Source organism: Amphiprion ocellaris, chromosome 19, assembly GCF_022539595.1.
Source record: "Amphiprion ocellaris isolate individual 3 ecotype Okinawa chromosome 19, ASM2253959v1, whole genome shotgun sequence".
Classification (NCBI taxonomy): Eukaryota; Metazoa; Chordata; class Actinopteri; family Pomacentridae; genus Amphiprion; species Amphiprion ocellaris.
Window position 1 is genome coordinate 12027794 of NC_072784.1, and position 23383 is coordinate 12051176.

Genomic DNA, 23383 nt, shown 5'->3' on the forward strand with positions numbered 1-23383 from the left:
CGCTGTGCGCAGAAGTTGCTGGTCACAGGAGCCACAATGGCGTTTGTAGTCTCCTTAAGATAGGGCTGTGGATGATATTAAATCCACCAGCATCGCCCTAAATATAGGCCTGGTTGACTTCCAGAGCCATTGATAATAAACTGGAACATCTACTGCACACGAAAATACTATGATTTCTAAGCAACATTGAGATTATAGGGGATAAAACTTACATTAAAGGGAACATGTAAACAGTACCAACCGGGTCAAGTTTTCATTTTGTTCGAGAAACGAGCGTCTTTCTAATGAAGGCTTGTTTCTGAGAGCGAACAGCGTAATTCTGTGGAATAAAACACGTTTACTAAACTTGGCACCGGACAAGGACACCTCTCACAAAGGGACTTTTTTTCTTTTTCACCCGTCAGCTCGCTAGCTGCCGAGCGTTAGCTAGCTGGGCTAGCTAAACTGAGACGGAGGCGGCCGCACAATGCTCCGATATCTGGGATCTTTCTTCATTCAGTGACTCAAACTAACTTCGCGGCTCCGGAGAACCGCTGCGGGGCTTTTCTGCGTGGAATGAAGCGGCGCTGAGGGAGCACTGGACGGGAGCGGCCTGTGGTGTTTATTTCGCCCTGTTTCTGCTTTGTAACACTTGTTTTTGGCATTTGGAGTCGCTACTGTTTTCCTGTGAATGAACCGCCGAGGCCCGGTCGCAGGGGAGGCACCGTGAGGGATGCCTGGGTCGGACCGACACCATGGGACCAAGAGGAAGCCGGACTTTAGCATTGGCGGAGCCGCACAGCAGAGCCAGACCCCAGGCCCCACTCACAGCTACGCGGGAGTCATGACGAGCAAAGAGGTACAGTTAAAACCTTCGATGTCTTCTTCGTCGAAACGCAAGCGCCATAAATCTACTAAACACAATCGCGATTCCTCGGCGGCACCGGGACCCGAAGATTTTACCCTCGGCGACACGGCGCCGCCTGGTGTCAACGCCGTGAAGCCTCTGGTGGAGTATGATGATATCAGCTCCGATTCGGACACGTTCTCGGACCCGCCGTCCTCCAGGCCTTCCGAGAGAGGGGGCGGGGAACGGCTGGAGCTCTCCCCGGACTACGACAGGGACGATATTGGCAGAGAAGTGGGCAGCAGGGGGCACAGACACTCCCGGAAAAAGTCCAAGGATCCCAATAAAGTTAGAGACTCTGGGAATGGGGAGCGGGGCTTCAAGAAGCGGAGCAGCAAAGACCCGGAGAAGGGGGCTTCCGGGAAGAGCAAGGACCGGACGGCGCTATCGGGCTCCTCGTCCAAGCGCCAGGTGCAGCCGGAGGGCGACTCCAAACGCGGGGAGCTGATGCTCACCTCCCAGGTGCAGCCGGCGGCCAGCGTGGGCAGCACCACCTCATCCACCTCCTCCTCCCGCAGCAAGGAGAGCAGCCGCTCGGGGAAGTCCCGCAAAGACCGGCAGCAGCGCAGAGAGGGCCGGGGGGAGGGCAACCGCAGCTCCTCCCAGAGGAACCGAGCGGACCGGGGCCACCGCAAGTCCTCCAAGAGCCACAAGTCTTCTCCAAAGGGCAAGTCCTCAGGTAGGGGCAGCCCGAGACGGAAGGGCTCGGCTTTGTCGCCCAGCCCCAGGAGAGGGGCCGGCAGTGAGAGTCCACTGGGTGGAGGGTACGGCCAGCAGGGGGATGACGGCTACTCCAGGCGGAGGACCGCCCAGCAGAGCCCCAGTCCTTACGGTGACATGTCCCACCGCAGTAGGCAGAGGTCAGAGAGCCCCTACGGCAGCAGACACCGGTCCTCTAGCTTCGAGAGGGATAGCAGCCCGTACTCCAGGAGACGCTCCATCAGCCCCTATGGTACCCGCAGGTCTTCCAGCACCAGCCCCATGTCTCGGTGAGTATCATGTAGGGGGTTACATTCTAATATAAAGCCTCAATCTACAGGTAAAACATCAAATAAGTCACAGACAAAGGGATTCATTCGTATAGGTGCTAATATTTATGGCGAAAGATGCATCTAAAACAGCAAAAGCAGCATTCCAAGTATGTACTCTGTTAATTCCCTAATTGCAAATTAGAAGCAGTGGTGTCAAATCACAACTTTAAATAATGACACTGCATATTGAATAGAACTGCAAAAAAAAAAAAAAAAATAAATAAATCCACTCTTTGACACAACCAGCACACAGAAGTTGAGCCTCAGAGCTACCAGGGATTAAGGCTGCCAATATCCACAATGGATTTTAAACAAGGAAGTGACTAAAACTAAACAGTTAACAAAAACAAGAGGCACCTTCGGGTCGTTTTTCGTCCACAGGTCATGGGTGAACAGACTAAAGCAAACAAATCTTGAAATCAAAACCTTAAAAAGGACAGCGGGAAATAGTGTTAGCATGCTGGGCAACCGCTGATAGAAAACATTGATAATAAATAGAAAATGAGCAATCAGACAAAGTAAACATGTTTATTAAGCATCATTTTAGAACTACAATAAACCTAACGTGCATTATGCTAATATACCTGCTGTGTCAGAAACTCATGCACAACAGCAAAGGAACTGTCCCATATAAAGTTGTGTAGCAGCAATGCAAACAGCAGCAGTCCAAACATATACCGCTGTTTAAAAGGCATAAAAGTTATTGAAAGAAACTTCTCCTATATCAAATCTCTTGCCATGAATTACTGAAGTTGAGTCAAGCCTTGTGTCTTTACAATCTGCACCCCTGAACGCACCTAACTTGCTTTATCTGCTGGTTGCACCTGGGAACCCTGTTTGGGAACATGATGTTATTTTTTACTTGCTGCGTTAACTTGTAGAGGAGACATGACAATCACCCATATAAAAATTAAAGTAGTAACAATGAAGGATGAAGGGTAGGCTAAATAATGATAGCAATGAAAATGAAAAGGAGGGAGTTAATTATTTAAAAGGAGCAGCACTGATAGATGAGAAATGGAGGATAAATAGCTTCCAAACCAGGATTAATATATCTTTTCCCCATCTCTTAAATTCCTGATCTTTTCCAGGTGAATGCAGCTCAACAGGTCACACACCCAGTTAAAGTATCAGACGTCTTGCTATTTAAAGCAAAGGCAGCTTTATGAGGGCTCGAAAGTTTTGTCCTTTTTGGGGGTAAAGGGCAAAAAGTGCAACTAGTGGATCACTGATTACTTGTATATAGATGTCCAGAAAGCGAGTAAAAGCCAGAAAATGTGTGAAATAGAGGATCTGTGTGTGGCTTAATCCCTGCTGCCTGACTTTAGTCCAATGTAAGGTGTTTATAAGGTCATAATGTTCTAAGAAGTTAAATAGATTCAGTGTGCACTCAGACATGTTGATTGGGGAAGTGTAGACTTTCAGAAATCATAATGAGGGTTTTACAGAACAGAATCTACCCTTAAAGCCATTTTAGGTGGTATTTTGCATGGTTCTAATGCACTTTGACATTTAGTGATAATGCATTTTCAGCAAACTGCTAAAACAAAGTTGTCTGCAGCGAGTCTGGATTTCTCCATGTCGGAGTTTCTCCTACAACAGAAAAAAGCCAGAGGGTGATAAAAAATGACAACATGGAAGTAATATAATGTCAGATTATTGCACAGGTCACCTATAGCTGTTCAGTTTCTGCTGAGCAAAATGTCAGTTCACCTGAACTTTGGTTACCACAGGCAGTTTAGGGCGCTGCAGTGCTGCTATTTAATAATCAGAGGCGCCGACGTTTGTGGTTACATCTGAGTCAGGGATCAAAGTAGATAAACAGATTTCTGAAAAGGCAAATTCAGATCTGCCTGGCACTTGGTGGTAAGATCACTTAACATTCTTTAATAGATATTAAGATGGGCTTTCATGCTAATACAGGGATCATATTTTTTCCACCATTTTGTTTTTACATGCAAAAGGAGAAAAGAAATCAGAGAGTATTCACATTTAAGAAGCTGGAATCAGAAGATTTTTTTTAAGTTGTTTTTTTTTGTGCAAAGCCTGAATAAATGCAGGTGCATGTTGCAAATTAAAACAGATTCAAATAGACAGAATAATGGAGTCCTTGTGTAAAAATTGCATAAATGTCCTTTACCAACTTGTCTTTAGTCAGCTGTGAAGGTTTAGATCCGATTCTGAGAACTTTAACAAAAAGAGTATCTTTTTTTGGTTCTTTTTGGCAGATATTACTAAAATGTCTTCAAGAACCTAAAAGGAAAGTTCAGTAACTTTTCATCAAAGCACTGAGAGACAGCAAATCGTAGTTCTTCTTAAAATGTGATGAAGTGTTTTGTGACGCCCCACTTCTCAAAAAGCCTGCAGCATGTTTTATCCTGTTCTGTCTCAGCCTGTTAATGTTTATTCCATTCTTAAAATTGTATTTGTTCTTTTCAGACGCTCTGGACGCTCCAGGAGTCGCTCCCCGCTGCCCTACTCTTCCTCCCGCCGCTCCTCTTCTCGTTCCCGCAGTAAGAGACACACTTCTTCTGGTGTCACCGGCGGCAGCAGCCACAGCAGCCGACCGGCCAGCCGATCGCCTCCTTCCTCCCGTCTGCCTCTAAACTCCAGCCTGGGAGCTGAGCTGAGCCGTAGGAAAAAGGAACGCCAGGCTGCCGAGGCGGCGGCTCGGGCTAGCGGCGGTGGCGGCAGCGCATCACCTCCTCCCCCGGCGGCACGCAAACCCACCGGTGCTGCAACTTCACGACCGGCTAAATCTGAGGTTCCACAGCTGGACAGAGACTCAGCAGCAGAACCTCAGCCGCCATCATTACCCCAGGACGCTGCCGGAACTGAAGATCAGGCGACTCCGGTTCCACTTTCTTCCTCCGCTGCCTCTCCAGCTCCTCCTCCTCCTCAGCCGTCTCCTCCTGTGGCACCCAGTCCAGCCACCCAGGCTCCTCCACCACCTCCACCTCCACCACCTCAGGCAGAAATAAATCTTCAGCCTCCCACGGCCTCCAACGCATCGCAGCCCAAATCTCCAGCTTCGGTTCCTGCTCAGAGCCCCGTCCGACAGACTCCGATGCACAAGACGTCAACGCTGCCCCTCCTGCCTTTACCACCTATGCTGCTGGGAAACACTCAGGACAGGTGAGAAAACCAGAAGAGTGAGACTTTATAATTAAATCAGTATCTGTACATCTCCTGTATTTTGTAGCAGTCATAGCACAACACAGTAAATTAGCAAATTGTATGTAAACACTCAGATCATCACATTTTATTAAAACAAATGAAGCATTTTAAGACCCGACCTTAGATATAACTAATAATGGCTAAATGTTATTATTTCTGCATTGTTAGGTGTTACTTATTTCTAAAAAGTGGTCTGCATTCCTCGACACAGCCGTGAAGCCATTAGGGATTCAGCTTTGACAACAGTCATGTGACAAAAATTCAGGGACTTACCAGTGTTTACACATTTACTTGAATTACTTATCATTTTGTTCCATTGGAACACATGACCACATTTATTATGTTTTTTAAATTTGACATATAGGATTTATAAATTTACCAAAAAATACCCAAGTTGCTCTAACTAGTTTTGGTAAAAAACTAAAACTTCTGCATTCCTCGACACAAGCGTGAAGCCATTAGTGACTCTGTGGTGACCAACAGTCATGTGACAAATATTCAGGAACTTTTTAATGTTGCTGGGTTGAACTGCAGGCAGTGTTACATTTAAGTCCTCCATGTACTAATCTGTGACATGTTGTCCCATTGGAAAACGTAACCAAATTTAACCTTAAAATCATGATATTTTAGCAAAATAACTTTATTCTATGTCTGATTTACAAATTCACGGCACTCTTTCATGCAAAGGTGAAGCCGTTAGTCACTCAGCTGCGACCAACAGTCACGTGAGAAAAATTGTGGAATTATACAGCTGAATTGCAGGCTGTGTAGTTCTTCTGCTTCTACAAAGCAGATACTAAACAAGTATGGACAAATTATGTAGAGCCACCATATTTTTTCGAGTATTGCTAACATCTTTGGACACCTGGAAAAATGTTGTACATGTTGATTTCAGGTTTTTTCAATTTTTGTAAAGTAAATGATCAAATAAATTCAACTTTGTACTTTTATGATTTTTGGCATTGTAACAGTGTTATATTGCACCAGTGTCATCTCTTGTTTTAGTCATGGTTGTGCTGTTTCCATAGAGGTTCAGGACTTTGTATTGCAGTGCAAATGAGCCCACAGTGAGGGAAAATGTGACAAAAACACTAAGAAACTACTTCAGTGTTAAAATCAATTGGAAAAACAAGGAAAATAATTGTGTTTTAGACACTCAGCCTGCCTCTCTTTAATATTTTTTTCCACAAGTTTTCATTCACTTTTCTTAAAACTGAATGCATAATTAGTCACAGTAACCTTTGGGTTTTTTGTCTACTAGTTGTCCCATCAGCTTGAATACAGTGCAAAAAGCTTTTCAAAATGTGTTATTAGTTTGTCTGAAACTTGTGTATTTCGCTCTGTCAGTCCAAAGAAGTCCACCCCTCCTCAGAGGCCATCTAGAAAGGACAAAGAAGTTCGCAGTCGGCCTTCTCTCATCGACCTTCCTTTACCGCCCACCCTGCCTGGAGGCGACTCCTCACCGCCGCAATCCCCCATCCGTCAGCCACCTCCGTTACCCCAGACAACCCTAAAGAAGAGACCAAAGTCAGTTTCTTTAATCACTCACCCAATTAAAATTGTCTTTTAGGGAATCCTGGTTAAAGTCTAAGCTTGTTTTCTTTTTGTCTCCAGGATTTGTTGCCCTCGATACGGTGAGCGCAAACACACCCAGAGCGACTGGGGCAAACGCTGTGTAGATAAATTCGATATAATCGGCATCATAGGGGAAGGAACCTACGGCCAGGTGTATAAGGCCAAGGACAAAGACACTGGTAAGTTATCTCTGTACTATTTTCTACTATGTTTCTATTAAAACGTGTATAAATGAGATTATTACAACACAGATCTAATGCGATTTGTGCTCTCCAGGTGAACTCGTGGCTTTGAAGAAAGTGCGTTTGGACAATGAAAAGGAGGGTTTTCCCATCACAGCCATCAGAGAAATCAAGATCTTGCGGCAGCTCAAACATCGCAGCGTTGTCAACATGAAGGAAATCGTCACCGACAAGCAGGATGCGCTGGACTTCAAAAAGGATAAAGGTAAGGAGGGATAGAAATCCTCCAGCAGGAAAAAAAGCAGGATGTGTTTCTGGTTTTCAGTGAGACATTAGAGAGGTGAAAGCAAAGCCACAGATTGGCTTTGTTTTCACATCTCTAATGTTTAACTGTCAGGCTAACTGCCAAGCTAAGTGTCAGGCTAACTGTCAAACTAACTGGCAGGCTAAGTGGCAGGCTAAATGTTAGGCTAACTTTCTGGCTAACTGTGACTAGCTGTCAGGCTAAGTGTCAGGCTAACTGTCATCGTAACTGTCAGGCTAAATGTTAGGCTAACTGTCAGGCTAAATGTTAGGCTAAGTGTTAGGCTAACTGTCAGGCTAAGTGTTAGACTAACTGTCAGGCTAAGTGGAAGGCTAACTGTTAGGCTAAATGTGAGGCTAGCTGTCAGGCTAAGTGTTAGACTAACTGTCAGGCTAAGTGGAAGGCTAACTGTTAGGCTAAATGTGAGGCTAGCTGTCAGGCTAAGTGTTAGGCTAAGTATCAGGCTATCTGTCAGGCTAAGTGTCAGGCTAACTGTCAGGCTAAGTGTCATTCTGTCAGGCAAGTGTCAGGCTAAGTGTCAGGATAACTGTCACGCTAACTATTAGGCTATCTGTCAGGCTAACTGTTAGGCTATCTGTCAGGCTAACTGTCCAGCTAAGCCTGAGTTGCAGCTTAACTCTAACGCTAACTTTCTGTTAGGCTAACCAGACAGAAAACTTATATTTTACCACCGACTCTCTGGTGTGCTACCATGTTACTTGATGTTTTTGGTCAAAAAAGTGATGCTTATAGAAAATCAAGTCAAATAAAAAATACCTTAAATAAGTTACAGAGTGATAAGTGGGTATTAATGAGAAATTCTAACCATTAAAGTCACACTGTTTGTATTTTTCCTTGTCATAATGACAGAAAAACTAACTATTGAGCTGCCAGTTGTTTCCAGTATCGTGCAGACCTCGTGGAGATAATTCTGGATTCATTTTTTTAAATGCACTTGATAAATGTATGTACTGAGAGCTGTTTCTGTTTGTGTGTAACCTCAGATTCAATTTTTATTTCATCCTCCTCTGTTGCACAGCACACAAATTTATTATGAAAAAAGACAAAACTGTAAGAATATCTTGTTTTTAATGAGCATAACTTGTTTGGTGCAACAGATTTCTACATTTATGCACAGTATAGCTGATTTTCAAGAAAAAAGGCTAAATTCTGTGATTCATGTTTAGTAAATCTGAATATTTTCTTGTTTCTTTCCTCCTCTGTGACAATAAACTGAATATATTTGGGTTGTGGACAAAACTAAACACTTTAGAAGGATATTTTATATTGAATTTCAAGAAGCTGGAATCAGAGCTTTTTATCCTTATTTTGGCATCTTAAAAATCTACTCAGGCCAATTAATCATTTTTATCCTAAACTTAAATGAATTAATCATTGATCGGAATAGTTGACAACTAATCGATTAATCGTTGCAACTGTAGAAATCACAAGAAGATCAAACTAAAGTATTTAGTTTACTGTCATAGAGGTGGAAAGAAACTAGGAAATATTCAACTTTAAGAGGCTGGAATCAGAGAATTTTGACATTTTTTGTCTGAAAAATCTTCTCAAGCCAATCAATTATTGACCATTATAGTTGACAACTAATCAATTAATCGTTGCAGATCTAGAAATCACAAGACAACCCAAAGATTTTCAGTTTCCTGTCATAGAGGTGGAAAGAAAACTGGAAATATCCAACTTTAAGAAGCTAGAATCTGAGTATTCTTTTACCTTTTTGGTCTTAAAGATAAACTTGAGCCAGTTAATCATTGCTCAGTATAGTTGACAGCTAATTGATTAATCTTCATGGCTCTAGAAATTAAGGTGAGATAACTCAAAGATACTGAGTTTGCTGTCATAGAGGAAGAAAAAAAATCACATTTAAGAATCTGGAATCAACAAGTTTAAATCTTCTTTCTTACAAATCACTGGAAGCGGTTAATAGATTATGGAAGCAATTGGTTGTTAATTTAATAGTTTATGTTGTAATAGAATAATTGATTGCATCTGGACAATTAGAATCAGTTTTATTTGCAAAGTAGGTTTTCACAAGCAAGGAATTTAACGTTGACTATCTAACAGTAAGTAAATTTTTTACCGAAGAATGTGCAAAATTACACAGTTTATCATGTAAACATCTTGAGATGTGCAAAGGATAGTAATAGTCTTATTTAAAAATGTGCATATAGTATTATTATGTGATTTATGGCAACATTAGGATTAACTTGCAGATTTTAAAGCAGCTGTTTAATCTTTTGCACAAAGAAAATCGCTAGATACAAAGCTTTTTTTTAAATTTTTGAGTAGCATAAGAGTATAGCAGAGTATAAATATCCAGTAATATAAGAAAAGCAGGAAAAAACACAAAAATAGGGCTCATAGTTCAGTTTTATTAGTGGCAATTTGTCAACAGATGAAGTTGCTGTGGTCACTGTGGTGATTCACTTCAGGATTTCTGCTTTTAAGTTTGAAACCGCAGTAAAGTAAAAGTGTCCTAATGTGGATTAGTGATGATTTACACTTTAATAACTTTACTTTAGCTAAACTGTATTTTAGCTGCTGCAAAACACAGATCCACAGTTTCAGTCCAACACTGTTAGAGACATTTACTGAGGTTTTCTGTGGTTCATGTGTGAAATATTTGTGTTTCCAGGTGCTTTTTACCTGGTGTTTGAGTACATGGATCACGATCTGATGGGCCTGCTGGAGTCAGGCCTGGTCCAGTTCTCCCACGAACACATCCGCAGCTTCATGCGCCAGCTGATGGAGGGTCTGGACTATTGCCACAAGAACAACTTCCTGCACAGAGACATCAAATGCTCCAACATACTGCTCAACAACAGGTAGGAAGCAGAAGAAATTAGCAGGAAAATGCTGCAGAATCCCGTTTCTGAGCCAATTATCAAAAGTCAGAGACCCAAAGATGACATTTAGAACCTGCCTTTTTTTATTTCATATTTTTAATTCATATTTTACATACTTTATTCATCAATTATTCTTTAGTGGTCCTTGATCGGACAGTTTTAATACAGGTTGAAAAATTCAGCTTCATCAAAGTCAAACAAGCACATTTTTAAAGTGTTCTTCAACAAAAACAATACCAACAATTGAAAAATCTTGACTATCTGAACCATAATCTGCAGTAGTAACTATTTTTAGGTATATGTAGTTTTCTCAGGTTATCTTATCTACTATTTAACTTAGTTAAAATGCCTTTTTTTAATTCATATTTTATGAATTCTTTACTGTTATTAGTTGGTTGGACTGGTCAACTAATAACAGTGAAGAAAAAACTCAGCCAAAGTAGTGCAATTTTAGACATATTTATTTCATTTGGAATCTGCTTAAACAAAAATGATGGCAAAATTGCAAAAATGCTCAATATTCAAACCATAATCTGCAATAATAGCTATTTTTAGTTGAATTTTGTTACCTCAGAATCATTTACAGATAATTAAATCTGATATTTATAACTGTGTTTGTTTACTTTTGCACCTGTAATCCAACTCAGCTGAAATACCTGTATAATTTCATGTTTTTTGTTTTTTTTAATCTATTTTTTTTTTACCAGTAATTCTTCAGTTTTATTACTTAATCAGACAGCTCTGTTTGCAGGAAGTTGTTTGAAATTGAAGAGTTTTGACGCCAAATTGAAAAATTCAGCTGCATCAGAGCCAGTGGCACATTTTTAAATGTATTTATTTTATTTAGAATCTGCTCAAACAAAAACGATGCCAAAAATTGGAAAAATGCTGAACATGTAAAACATAATCAACTGTACCAACTAATATCTACTGTTTATTACTGTGTTTGCTTACTTTTGCTTCTAATCCACTCAAAATAGAATTACAGTAAAAAATATCAGCTGTTGTTTTATCCACCATAATACCTCCAAATGCAGTCAAACAATCGACTGCTGCTTTTAATTATCAGAATCGAAGTGCTTCCAGGTGCATCAGCAGGAAAGTTAATCGCTTTTCTGCTAATTTACTTGAAATAACAGCTTTGAAGGAGTTCGGCGACTCCTAGCAGATGGCTGCTCGCTGCAGTCGTGCATCCAAACTGTGACCATTACAGGACGCATGAGGAAACTGGAGCTAAATGAGCTGCCAGGACTGAGATGCTAATAAAAGAGAAAAGACTAAATGTGTGTTTTGCTGTGTAATGGAGCATTTGGAGCCACAGTTACTGTACAGACGACTTTAAATAGTCGCCAGAATGGGAGCATTTGCACCAAATCGCTGCTGAGTTTGACCTTCTTGAAGTGTTTTTACAGACGCAGTGAACTAATACTCGGAGGTTTCAGTGTTTAACAACATAAAACAGGAAAAATTGAAATAATTTAGAAATGAAAACTAGCTTTTGAAGTAACATTTTGGACCCAAACAGATGATTGTTGTAGTTGTAGTTTGTATTTTAGGGTTAAAACAGGCAACTCTGTTTCTATTCATAAATCTATTGAATGTTTTACTGTGTAATTGTCCTGCAAAGGGATCAGATTGTTTCATTTTTACAAATTCTATGTCATTCTGTAATGCACCACAGTACAGAATGTGGAGGTTTACTTGTTAAAATGCAAACTGTAGAGTTAAACTGGAGCATTATTTAAAAGAGTAATACAGATTATTCCTTATTATTTAAAGTGCAGCTTCAGTAGAAATCCAAGTTGCTATTAAACCCCTTAACAAAGTAAATAAGTATATTAAAGTGTAACAGACATATTTTACAGCAGTGTGCAGCTAAAACAACTACTTTTCTCTCTTTATTTTTTATTTCTTCTCTGACCTTAATAGTTGCTTGGAATTAATGAAAATACAGATAATTTCACAACACTACCAGCATCTTTAACTCTTGTGTGGTGACTGCGGCCAAGCAGCAAACATCTAGTCTTAATTAACTTAGTTTGAGTCACTATTTCACCCTTGTTTGTTGTCTGGCAACAGAATAATAAAAGTATGTAAATGAGACCAGCTTTATTGTGAATTCAGCTGTATTAAAATGCCGTTTATGTGAGCACAGAGAGCAGGAGAGAAGCTAACAGACGTAAATGGCAGCTAAGTTTAGGTTGAACTGCAGCACATCAGGAGACATGGAAACACAGTATCCTACTCAGTCCTTGTTTGATTGGATTAACCCTATGATGTGCACCGTGGGCCAGAAAATCCCCATTTTCCATTGGATTTGGGTCACTTTTGACCTATGTTGTACATCAAAGGGTTAAATTATAGTTTCTACAGAACTCTGATCTGTGAATAGATCATCAAAGCTTAGCTACACAACATGCTAACGCTAGGATTTTGAACAGGTGCAGCAGTTAGCTATAAGATGTGACAGACATTGGTTTCTTTATATTTAAAAGGCACCAAACATAACTTTGTTAACCTGGTCCCCAAGTCTTTACTCAAAACACTGAAGTGATTAGCTAATACTTGAAAAATTCATGCGTGCATGCAGTGATTTTGGGAAAACTGCTTTTAGTTTTTGTGCTGCACATACATGCAACATTTGACCAAAACTTTTAAAGTTAGCACAACTGAGATTCACAATTGAAACTGCAAAGTGTTCAAACTGCTTTTTTCTTCTGTGGTCATTTGAAATAGTCCCATGTTTTCAAAACTTTAAGTCTTTGGAAACTTTAAGAAACTTAAAACTGACTCACTGGAGACTCGGCTGAAACTTTTTTGCCGACTGCAGCTGAACAAGTAGAGCAACAAACTACAAACTTTTGCAAAAAATAAATTTATGTCGACTCATTTTCACTGTCTTAATTATGCCGATTCATCGTGGCAGCCGTGGTTTAAACACTAACTGACATGTTTTCTTGGCCTTGTTCCTAATTCCTAATCTCACGTTTATCTGCGTTTCAGAGGTCAGATCAAGCTGGCAGACTTCGGCTTGGCCCGTCTTTACAACTCAGAGGAAAGGTGAGAAAAGTAAACATATATATGGAGGCTTTATCTGCTGGAGTCTGCAGGTGTGACTGGTTTAAACGTGTTTATGACCATTGTAAATAAAACTCCGCATGAGTTTGCATTTTCCCTTTTATTTGTTGTTTTGCAGGGACTCCACCAGATGGAGCTGTGACTTAGCATTAAACCAGTTATCCATTGATTTCCAGCTGAAGTGTTTGTTTGGACACTTGGGGGCAGAAATACTTTATGAATGTGAACTCACTCACTCCTTTCTTTCTCCTCTTTTCCCTGCAGTCGTCCTTACACTAATAAAGTTATCACACTATGGTACCGACCTCCTGAACTTCTGCTGGGAGAGGAGAGATATTCTCCAGCCATTGATGTTTGGAGCTGCGGGTGAGTCCAAAACTGTCATTTACACTTTCATTTACATTTTTCCTTCTTTATTCTATGGTTAATTTTGCACAAGAGTAAACAGTCTGTGAACACATGAACTGTCTGCCAATTAAAGCTGTATTATCTCACCCTAAAGCAAAGAAAAAAGCCCAAGAATTCCTAAAGTTTGATGTTGTCTCATTATAATTTCATTGTCGATTATTCTTTTATTTTCTCAATGATTCGCTAAGTTTGGCCTATAAAAAATCAGAAAATGGTGTAAAATGTCCATCACAACCCAACCCAAAAAAATTCAGTTTACTGTCAAAAGAGAGAAGAAACCAGAAAATAATCACATTTAAGAAGCTGGAATAAGTGAATTTTGACCCTTTCCCCCTAAAAAAAATTGCTCACACCGATTAATCATTGGCAAAATAGTTAAAAACTAGTCGATTATTTGTTGTTGATCTGTAAATCATAGTAGGGTAATGCAAAAATGTTTAGTTTACTGTCACAGAGGGGGAAAGAAACCATAAAATATTCACATTTAAGATGCTAGAATTAGAGAATTTCTACTTTTTGTTGTAAAAATACACTTGAGCCAATTAATCATTGATCAAAATAGTCGATTAATTCTACAGCTTTTAGAAATCACAATGAGATGTTCAGTTTACAGATTTCTGGGAGGAAAGAAACATGAAAATATTCAACTATAAAAAACTGGAATCAGAGAATTTCTGCTTTTTTTTGTCTGAAAAATACACTTCAGCCAATTAATCTGTGATTAAAATACTTGCCAACTAATCGATTATTTACTGCCTATCTATAAATCACAATAAGATCAAACAAAAACATTCAGTTTGCTGTCAGAGGTGTAAAGAAAACAGGGAATATTCAACTTTGAGAAGCTAGAATCAGAGAATTTTGACCTTTTTTTTGTCTTAAAAATGTGTTCGTGATTGATCAATATAGTTAACTAATCGATTATTTGTTTCAGCTCCAGAAATTTTTCTTATTTTCCTCAAAAAATTGCTCAAATCAATTAACAAAATAGCTGATGATTAATTTAATAGTTGATAATTGATTAATCATTTAATCAAAGTCACCCTAATACCAAAGATATTCAGTTTACTGTCACAGAGGAAGAAAGAAACCAGAAAATATGCACATCTAAGAAGCTGAAATCAGAACTTTGACTTTATCTTGAAAAATTGCTCAAATCAATTAATTGATTGTCTAAATAATAGAAAACATAAGTAAATAATTGATAACGATTTGATTAGTCGACTAATTGTTGCAGCTCTGTTGCCAGTTAAATGATTGGGGGGCAGTAGATTTCATTTGTAAACTCTGTATGAATTTAGATAATATGCTGTGAATTAGTGCTATTTAAATATAATTAAAGTGAATATATGAATGCATGTAGATTCTGACTACTATAGTGTTGAATAAAACAACCTTTAATGACTGCTTTAACATTTTCTTCACACAATAAATATAAAAATGCTGCATTGTTTGTTTTTCCAAAAACTGATTCTTAAATTAAAAATACTTGCGCAGGAGATAAAAGCTTCCCACCCACCGCAATAAACTGTAAATGCTTAGCGATGTTATTTTTATGCCACGAGGAGGAAAACTTGACAGAAGAAGTAAATACTGAACAGGTGTGTTGAGTATTTCTTTCTGCTGTGTAAGCAAATGCAGTATTTGGAGAATCGTGGCTGTTTGCAGCTCAACGAGTCGGTTTCCTTTTTAATTCTGAGGCACTTTGGGGAAATTCAGCTCAGTCAGGAGGAGATATTTTCTCTTTACCTGTGTGTTGTGCTGGCAAACTTAACTTGGTTCAGGACCATTTTAAGCAAATAATTAGTTTCTTAAGAAGCAATGTGAATTGTAAAGCTTCTCACACTTGTCTGTAAAATCATATGTAGATCTTAATTAACTTTATTGATATTTACTAATGTCAGAATCTGATGGAAAATCCTAATACGTGGCTCCTCTCTGCTCTGTCTAAACACAGCCTGCAATTCATCCGAATAATTCCTGAATTTTAGTCGTGTGACTCTCAATCACAGCTCAGTCACTAAATGTTGCGTTAAAGAGTGCAGCATTTTACACAATCTAGTTGGAACAAAGATTGTGTTTTTGATGAATTTTTAAATGAGATAAGAATCTGTAAAACTCAGGTTCTTGAGAGGTTCATCACATTAACAGTCTTACTGCAGGAAGCATGTAAATGTTTGAATTGATGTATAGAGAACTTCATAAATGACTTTATAAAGGAGAGTTTTAATGGAATATTCTGATTTTAAACTGAAATTTTAATCATTTTAGTAGTTCAAGGGCCATCAGAAAAATTCTAAATCCATTGACTTTTTGCTTTTGCACCAAGGAGCACAGAATTTATCTAGGTTTTTACAGAATCTGTTTTTTATAGATAACTTATTTTATACATATGTTTTTAAAATAAGACCTGTAGAATGTAGTAATTTAGAATAAATGTCTAGATTTTGGGCTAAGATTTGGTTAATTTTCACAATGGAACCGAAAGTCACACATGATTACTTTAAGGACAATTAAACGTTAAAACAATCCTGTCTTCTGTTTACTAATGTCAGAATCTGAGAGAAAATCTTCATGTGCATACTGTATAAAGTTTATCTTATCTAAAAAGAGAAAGATTCTACACTGTCTGACACATTCTGGCAAAAAAAAAAAAAAATCAGCTTTAAAGTGGTATTTAAAAGTTATTTTGAATCTTTTTTACTGTGTATTGTATACATCCTGGGAGTGCATGTTTTCTTTCTTCATCTGTGTTCTAATTTGTCCGTCTCTTGTTGTATTTTAGGTGTATTCTTGGAGAGCTATTTACCAAGAAGCCCATCTTCCAGGCGAACCAGGAGCTTTTACAGCTGGAGCTCATCAGGTAGGTCGACCTTATCGAACACATCTATAGTCAATCCTGCATCCTAAAAAGTATGTTTCAGTTCATCTACACTGCATTTGCAATGAGGCTTTGATTAAAATAAAGCAAGAGAGAATGTGTAAAATAAAAGGGTAAATAGTACATAAATACAGAACACAACACTAAAACTAATTAAAGCTATTTCACGTAAAAGCAAGTGTATAAAAGTTGAGTTTTAAGAAGGGAGGAAGTTTTACCTCCATCTTCCCCTCCTTCCTTCTTCGATGAAATTCTTTCAAATTTTAAGTCAAAATGCAGTTCAGCTGTCTACTCATTTTTGGGAGTTGCTCTAGTAATGATTTCTTTTGTTTATATCTGGACCGCTGACCTTGCCTTCTTTCTTTCAGCCGTCTGTGTGGGAGTCCCTGTCCTGCAGTCTGGCCTGACGTCATTAAACTTCCCCTCTTCAACACCATGAAACCCAAGAAGCAGTACAGACGGCGGCTACGGGAAGAGTTTGCCTTGTATGTAGCCTGTTCTTACAGTAGCTGTTATCAACCGTTATGTCTGGCTCTGAAATATCTCTTTATTTCTGCTCAGTTTACCGACTCCTGCCCTGGACCTGCTGGACCGAATGTTGACCCTCGACCCTGCGCGACGCTGCACGTCGGAACAAGCCCTGTTTAGCGACTTCCTGTGTGACGTGGAGCCCAGCAGGATGCCGCCGCCAGAGTCAGTAGCTCGAGGCCTCCATCTCCAATCTAGGACATTATTAGAAGTGTTAAGTAGAAAACATGAAAATAACTCAAACTCCAAGTGGATTCTGGATGTTTTATTTATTCCTGTCACATTTTAACTCACTGTGGGCTCATTTTTCACTGCAATATAAAGTCCTGCACCTCTATGGAAATGACACAACCATGACTAGGAGAAAATGGTGGCTCTATATATGTTAAATATTTCTTTATTACTTTATAAAGTATTGTTAAACTGACATTTTAATCATTCTGCTGAACAGTAAATGATAGTTGAGTAGTTTGTGCCGTCAGAAAATTTAAAATCCAACGACTTTTTGCTTTTGCACCACAGAGCACAGATATTTTTTGTTTTTTCTAGAATCTGGTTACTACAAATAATTTCTGACATGTAAAAAATAGACATGTAGACTACAGTCATTTTTGATTAAATGTCAAGATTTTGGGCTTTGATTTGGTTAATTTCCCCAATGGAACCGGGAGTCACACATGATTGGTTCATGGACATTCCCAATGTTAAAAGATCCTGTTTTATGTTTACTAATGTCAGAATCTGAGGGAAAATTGTAAACTGTATACTGTATAAAGTTTATCCTTTCTAAAAAGAGAAAGATTCTAAACTATCTGACATATTCTGGCAAAAAAATCTAGCTTTAAAGTAGTATTTAAAAGTTATATGAAGGCTGTTTACTGTGTATTCTGGCTCTGATAAATGGTGTAATTTTAGTGATTAAACTTTTGAAGTTCAATTTTCTACTGTATAGATAACATTCTTGGCATTCCTGCATCTGTATTCAATTGATATAATGCATATATTTTAATTTTGACTCACCTTTGTCATGCCTGTGTCCAGTCTTCCTCACCATCAGGACTGTCATGAGCTGTGGAGTAAGAAGCGAAGGCGTGCACGTCAGAGTGGGCTGCCCGAGGATGTGCCTGTGCCCAAAGTGCCCCGAAAAGACGCGACGGTAACCTCCAGCGGAGAGAACAGTCGGCCTCAAAGCAGCCCGACCGGAGCCCCTCCACCTCCCCCAGGAAAACCCCCTGCCGCCGTCAACCTAGAGAGTGAGTTGTCAGGTAACAGACTCCCCCAGTGGGGCTTTAACGTAACACACTTTGACTTGTAATGTGTTATTCTGGTAGAAAACACTGTTCACTTGACGTGTTTTCTGGCTCAGGTTTGGGAGCGGCAGCCGAGCAGCTGAACCAGACAGAGCTGGCGGTTCTTCTGAACCTCCTCCAGGGCCAGACGGACCTCAACATGCCCCAGGTGGCCCAGCTCCTCAACCTCTCCAATGCAGAGACTCTCAGCCAGCTGCTGACTGCTCTCAACGAGGCCTCCGACCACCAGGGGGCGTCGGAGGACCAAGCCCAGCCGGCCGCCAGCAGGCCCCAGCCCCCGGAGCCGCCCCCGGAGCCCCAGGAGCTCTCGCCGGCGTCCGGGGAGCCGTCGCTCAGCCAGGAGGACCAGGCCAACCTGCTGGCTCTCATTCTGGGCCACATCATGAAGCCGCAAGCCGAGGAGCAAGACGACGAAAGCAACGGTGTTCAGTCAGAGGAGGCACTAACGCGCGGTTCGTCCGCTTCTACTACTGATTGCAAGGGCAAGTCTGGGTTTAGTCTTTAGGGGGTGAAAACAGCAGTTGAAAATCATAGGAATATGGAGAGCAGGAAAGGGAACAAGAAGCTGGATGAAGATTCCTATATATGCTATCAAATGAATTATATTTTAGAGTGAAATCAACAAAAAATTACCAATTATCCAAATTAATTAGACCTTTTATTCCTGAAATACCGGTGGCACACCCTCCATCTTGCCCTTCTAACACCTCTAATACACAAATAGCTGGTAAAATGTCTGCTTGGTGCACATGTACATCACTGGTACACAATAAACCAGAAGAAGCATAGTGTTATTCATTTCAGTAAAAAAAAAAGGTTCACACTGTATTGTTCCCACGTTTCCTCCTCCTCTTCCTCGTTTCTTCCTCACAGTCTTTGTTTCTGTCCTGTTTTCCACGTTTTTTCTTCCTCACTTCATTCTCATTCATAAAGCAGGTGTCATGGATTCTTCACGGAGAGCTTTTGTTGCTTTAAACGGTCTGTAATGTCAGCGTTTTTATGAAGAAAAGTCTAATAAATTATCACGTGGAAATAAATGTTTTGAATCTTTAGATCTCACCTGCATGTGTTTCTTTTGACTTTTTGGTTTTGTCACACATTTGTTCTTTTTGTTTTCTTCACTCTGGGTCACTTATTTAGTTAAAAATGTGAGAAGTTGAATAAAACCTTTGACTGTGCTGCTGACACTGGAATGAAAACTGGTTATTTCACCTCGAGAGGCCTCGGTTCACTTTGCACTGCTGTAGTTTGGGTTAAAAAAAAAAGCAGACTTTTCTGGTTTAAAATTCTCATCTAAACCTTTATGATACTTAAAACTCATCTACATAAGTCACTCTCTCTGTTCATCCAGCTGTTTCTAATGTTTTCGCCTCTAGATCCCCACATTTTCCCTTTGATTTACTGCTGTTTGCTGCCACGCTGGCTGCATCTGCTGTGCAAACATTAATGTATTCTTTGCAAAAATGCTTGGCTGTGGTAATAAACATGCAAACAGTAATGATAAGTCACTAGAAAATAAAAAAATGCATGAGAATTTGAGATGTACTGCACATGTACAGGTTTATGTTTGCATTTTTTCCTCGTGGGGCGTTGTTTTAAGTTATGTTCTTAGCGTTTTTGTGCTGTATTTGCACAGTCACTGTCGGTGCAGGACTGCAAAAATGCACATAAATTGTGAAGATGCATTTAGAGTGCTCTGCCCTCCCTCTTGTGGTGAAGGTAGGAATGTCAACACTGTGTGGCTGCATGAAAAATACAACTAAGTGGAATTTAGGTGTTAAAAAATGAAAATATGTGTAGCTCCAAAAAATGTTGATGTTAAATGTGCCTGGATGCCTAATGTGTTGTTGTTCCATTCCTTCAGATGGTGCAGTGTCCAAAAAGAAGCAGCTGGGGTCCAACCAGGTGGCTCTGTCTGTAGACCAGCGTCCACCTTCTCCGCCCGGTCCTCCTCCGTCTGCCCTCCTCCTCGGAAACTCCCAGCAGGCCTCCTCGGAGACCCAGCCCAGCCAGGACATCAGCCCCGCCGTGGCTGCCGCCCTGCTGCAGCTCATCTCCCAGCAGGACTCTGACGCCGGGGCCTCGCAGCGCAGCAAAGACCCATCTCCGGCGGTGGATGCTCCGGCTCGAGGGCAGCCTCCTCCGCCCTGGGTGGCCGACTCTCCGCCCAAACCTCCGGCTGCAGCTGAGGCTCCCACCGCCGCCGCACAGTTCCCCAAAGACCAGGACCTCCGGTTTTCCCACGGAGCCGCCCGCTGAGAACAACAGACACCCGGGTGTCACGGGATCCAGGCCTGCAGGGGGGAAGCAGAGGGACACCTTCAGAGTTTGTCTCACTGGACCATGAGCAGGTAGTTGCATCAAAGATTTTGAAAATGAATGTCTGATTGAAAGAGATTTTTCAGGTACGGTCAGGAACATCTCTGCCCTCTGAACATGTTGTTATGGTGGGAGAGTTTTAAACTATCCACCTGCAGAATCTTTCCTCTACACTGAAGGGATTTGAATGAAGTGTCGGCTTCAAAAGCAGCTCCTCGTTTTTTGTTTTTTTTTTTTCCCCAAAATGAAATGATTGTCCACTGCAGTGCCCGTTTCTTTGGAGGATGAAGGAGTTTCTCCTGTCCAAACCTCACATTAGCTCCCGTGTTTCCAGCCTCGTGCCTCTGTCGTGACCCTTCAATGATCTCTGGGTCAAGTTTCTGTTTCGAATGGCACCTGTAGGACTTTTTATTTCACCAAAAGCTCTGAAATTCATCAACTAAACTCGACTGTGACTCAAAGCCTTGTGTCGTAACAATCCTAAACCTGTCGTGCTCATGCGACTGATTACACCGCAACATTTCTGCCAGACTGCTCCGTAACACACGCTACTCCGCTATGTGAAATATAAAAGTAGAATCACACAAACACTGACTTTTCCGGCTTCTCCTGGTGGGCCCTGAACGCCTTGTCTAAAATGTCTCCCTCCTTTCGCCTTCCCCGCCAACTTTTGCAGCTTTTTTTTTTTTTTCTTTTTTTGGTGCGGTTATTTTCTACATAAAGAAAACAAGCTTAAAAAAATGATGGTCAGTTGTTCTGTTTCCATTTTTTGCTTTGGAAAAAGAAAAACAAAGGGGAGGAGAAAAAGGTGTGTGTAAAACAAAGCATTTTGTAAAATGTGTTTTTCTTGGTTCAGTTGATTAAAGGAAGTTATGCGACCAGCTGAATTTGTCTCTCCTGACGTTTTCTGGATGTTGCTGTGCAAAGCGTCCACTAGATGGTGAGCATTAGCTCTGAGTCGTCACGGTCAAACCTCCACAGCAAGTCCAAGTTGAAACCTGCAGAATGGATCAAGTTATTCACCCAAAAGTGTGTTTTATTTATTTTTTCCTAATTATGTGACATCTCAGGTTGCTTCAGATACAAACACATCAAGTAAGAAAAGCCACTGATCACACAAAAACACAAGTAAAATGAGCAAAGAGGAATTAAAATCAAACATAAAATCTGAAAAACTAAAGCAAAATAACAAGAAATTATGCATAGTTGCATCTTAAGCATGGAAATGTTTTGAAGCTTGATTGTTTTGTTGGCTGTTTAAACCCTTTTTTTTAGCATGCAGATTTTTATTTTCCCTTTTGTATTTTAAAACGTCTTTTTTGTGAAGTTTTTTTCCCTTTCAGTTTATTTTTTTCAAAATCTACATTTTCTCTTTTGTCTGAATATTGAAGATTTTTTTTATTTAATGCCTGAAGGTAACAAGTGTTCTAAATGATGCCAGAATAGAGATTTAAATACTTACAAATAATTTCAGTTTCATTTAAATTTATTTTGAATCTACAGCATACAACAAAAATGAGTACACCCCATGTGCAATATTGCTTGAATATCAAATGATTCTGTGAAATCCCCTTATAATAACTGCATTAGTTCTTAATTGAACAGTATGACAGTCACTCTGATGTAAAGTGAAAAAATAAATATTTTTTAGATTTATGCTGTTAAAAATGCAGGCCCCACAGTAGGAACTTGATGCATTATAATTCACTGAGATTGAAATCTTAATTTGTGTAAATGCTGCAATGTCCACCATTATTTTCGATTTAATCACCCACAACATGGAGGAAACTAAATTCCTGGAGAAATTATTCATTTTTCCAGCTGCTCTTTACTGGAGCTGTTGTGTTTTTCTACCTTTCTTTTCAAAATACAAGGTGTTCTGTTGGATTCAAGTCAGGTGACCTATTTAGCCACATCACAATTTTTGAGAAACCCTTGTGTGATTTTGTTCTTTGGAAGGTTCTCATGCTGGAATATTTCTCTTCTTCCAGCTTCTGCAGACTAGGAGTCATAATGTTAGCCGATATTTGGGTTTATCCAGACATTCATCTATAAATGTCATCTCCTCAACACCTTTTGAACTCATGTAACCCCACATCATCACATTCAGACCTCTGTTCTTCACTGTTAGGACTATGCATTCACTGTGGTAGTCCTGGTCAGGTTTACACCAAACATGCTGGACTCCATCTGAGCAGAACAAATGTATCTTCATCTGGCCAAAGAATGTTTTCTCACCAGGTTTCTTTTCATATATTTTTTCTTTTTTGCCAAGTTTCATCATGCAGTTTTGTTTCCAATCAGCAAGCAGATTTTATTTTTATTCTTGTCCTCCATAGACGGTAAAGCTATGAAGTGTCTTTCACACTGTCTGAACTTCACAAGAACTCTGATTTCCACTGACAACCCCTGTGCCAAGTCTGAATTACTGTTTTTCAGAACTAGACACTGTCTGTGGATGACCACTGCAGCACTGATTAGTGGTACTATGGCTCCTTCTATACCTCCTGAATACTGCTGCAGCTGTGTTTCACTGATTTTTTTGGTTCCGGTGTGTTCTTCATGCATCCTTTTCCATGTTTGTAAAGTGTCACAATCAGACATTTCAGTTTCTCTGGCAGTTCTTTTCCCTGTGGAGCCGTGATGCAGACATGCAGATAGAAACGACCCCTAGGACTTGCTGTTTTCATATTAATTTAGAACCATTCCCATACAACCAAACTGACTGAAAAACACAGGTCGATTCACTTTTGTTGCAGTGAGTTTCTACTTTGGGGCCTGAATTTTCAATATAATATTTCTAAAGTAACTGTTTTTGATCGTTTGCTCTTGTGGAG

General features: G+C 40.0%; 1 protein-coding gene across 3 annotated transcripts; it reads left to right on the plus strand.

Moving 5' to 3' along the window:
• Positions 1 to 51: 51 nt before the first annotated feature.
• cdk12 (cyclin-dependent kinase 12) lies at positions 52 to 21433 on the plus strand. Of its 3 annotated transcripts, none has more exons than XM_023293660.3 (14): positions 52 to 1875; positions 4357 to 5052; positions 6442 to 6621; positions 6709 to 6848; positions 6946 to 7116; positions 9812 to 10001; positions 13026 to 13082; positions 13365 to 13466; positions 16294 to 16371; positions 16758 to 16874; positions 16951 to 17082; positions 17959 to 18170; positions 18284 to 18709; positions 20092 to 21433. In XM_023293660.3, the coding sequence occupies exons 1-14, from the start codon at positions 713 to 715 to the stop codon at positions 20484 to 20486; spliced, it is 4059 nt and encodes a 1352-aa protein (XP_023149428.2). In that variant the 5' UTR covers positions 52 to 712; the 3' UTR covers positions 20487 to 21433. The 3 variants fall into 3 exon arrangements, with proteins under 3 accessions (XP_023149428.2, XP_023149427.2, XP_023149429.2); XM_023293659.3 differs by having other exon boundaries at positions 53 to 1875; positions 17959 to 18182; XM_023293661.3 differs by having other exon boundaries at positions 53 to 1875; positions 17959 to 18182; positions 18284 to 18679.
• Positions 21434 to 23383: the final 1950 nt, after the last annotated feature.

Excerpts from the sequence above, each read along its gene's own strand:
- cdk12 (XM_023293659.3), top strand. The coding sequence starts at position 713 with ATGCCTGGGTCGGACCGACACCATGGGACCAAGAGGAAGCCGGACTTT. Across the intron at positions 16,875-16,950 it reads CTACGGGAAGAGTTTGCCTT|TTTACCGACTCCTGCCCTGG; the intron begins GTATGTAGCCTG and ends ATTTCTGCTCAG. Across the intron at positions 18,183-18,283 it reads CCTAGAGAGTGAGTTGTCAG|GTTTGGGAGCGGCAGCCGAG; the intron begins GTAACAGACTCC and ends TTTCTGGCTCAG.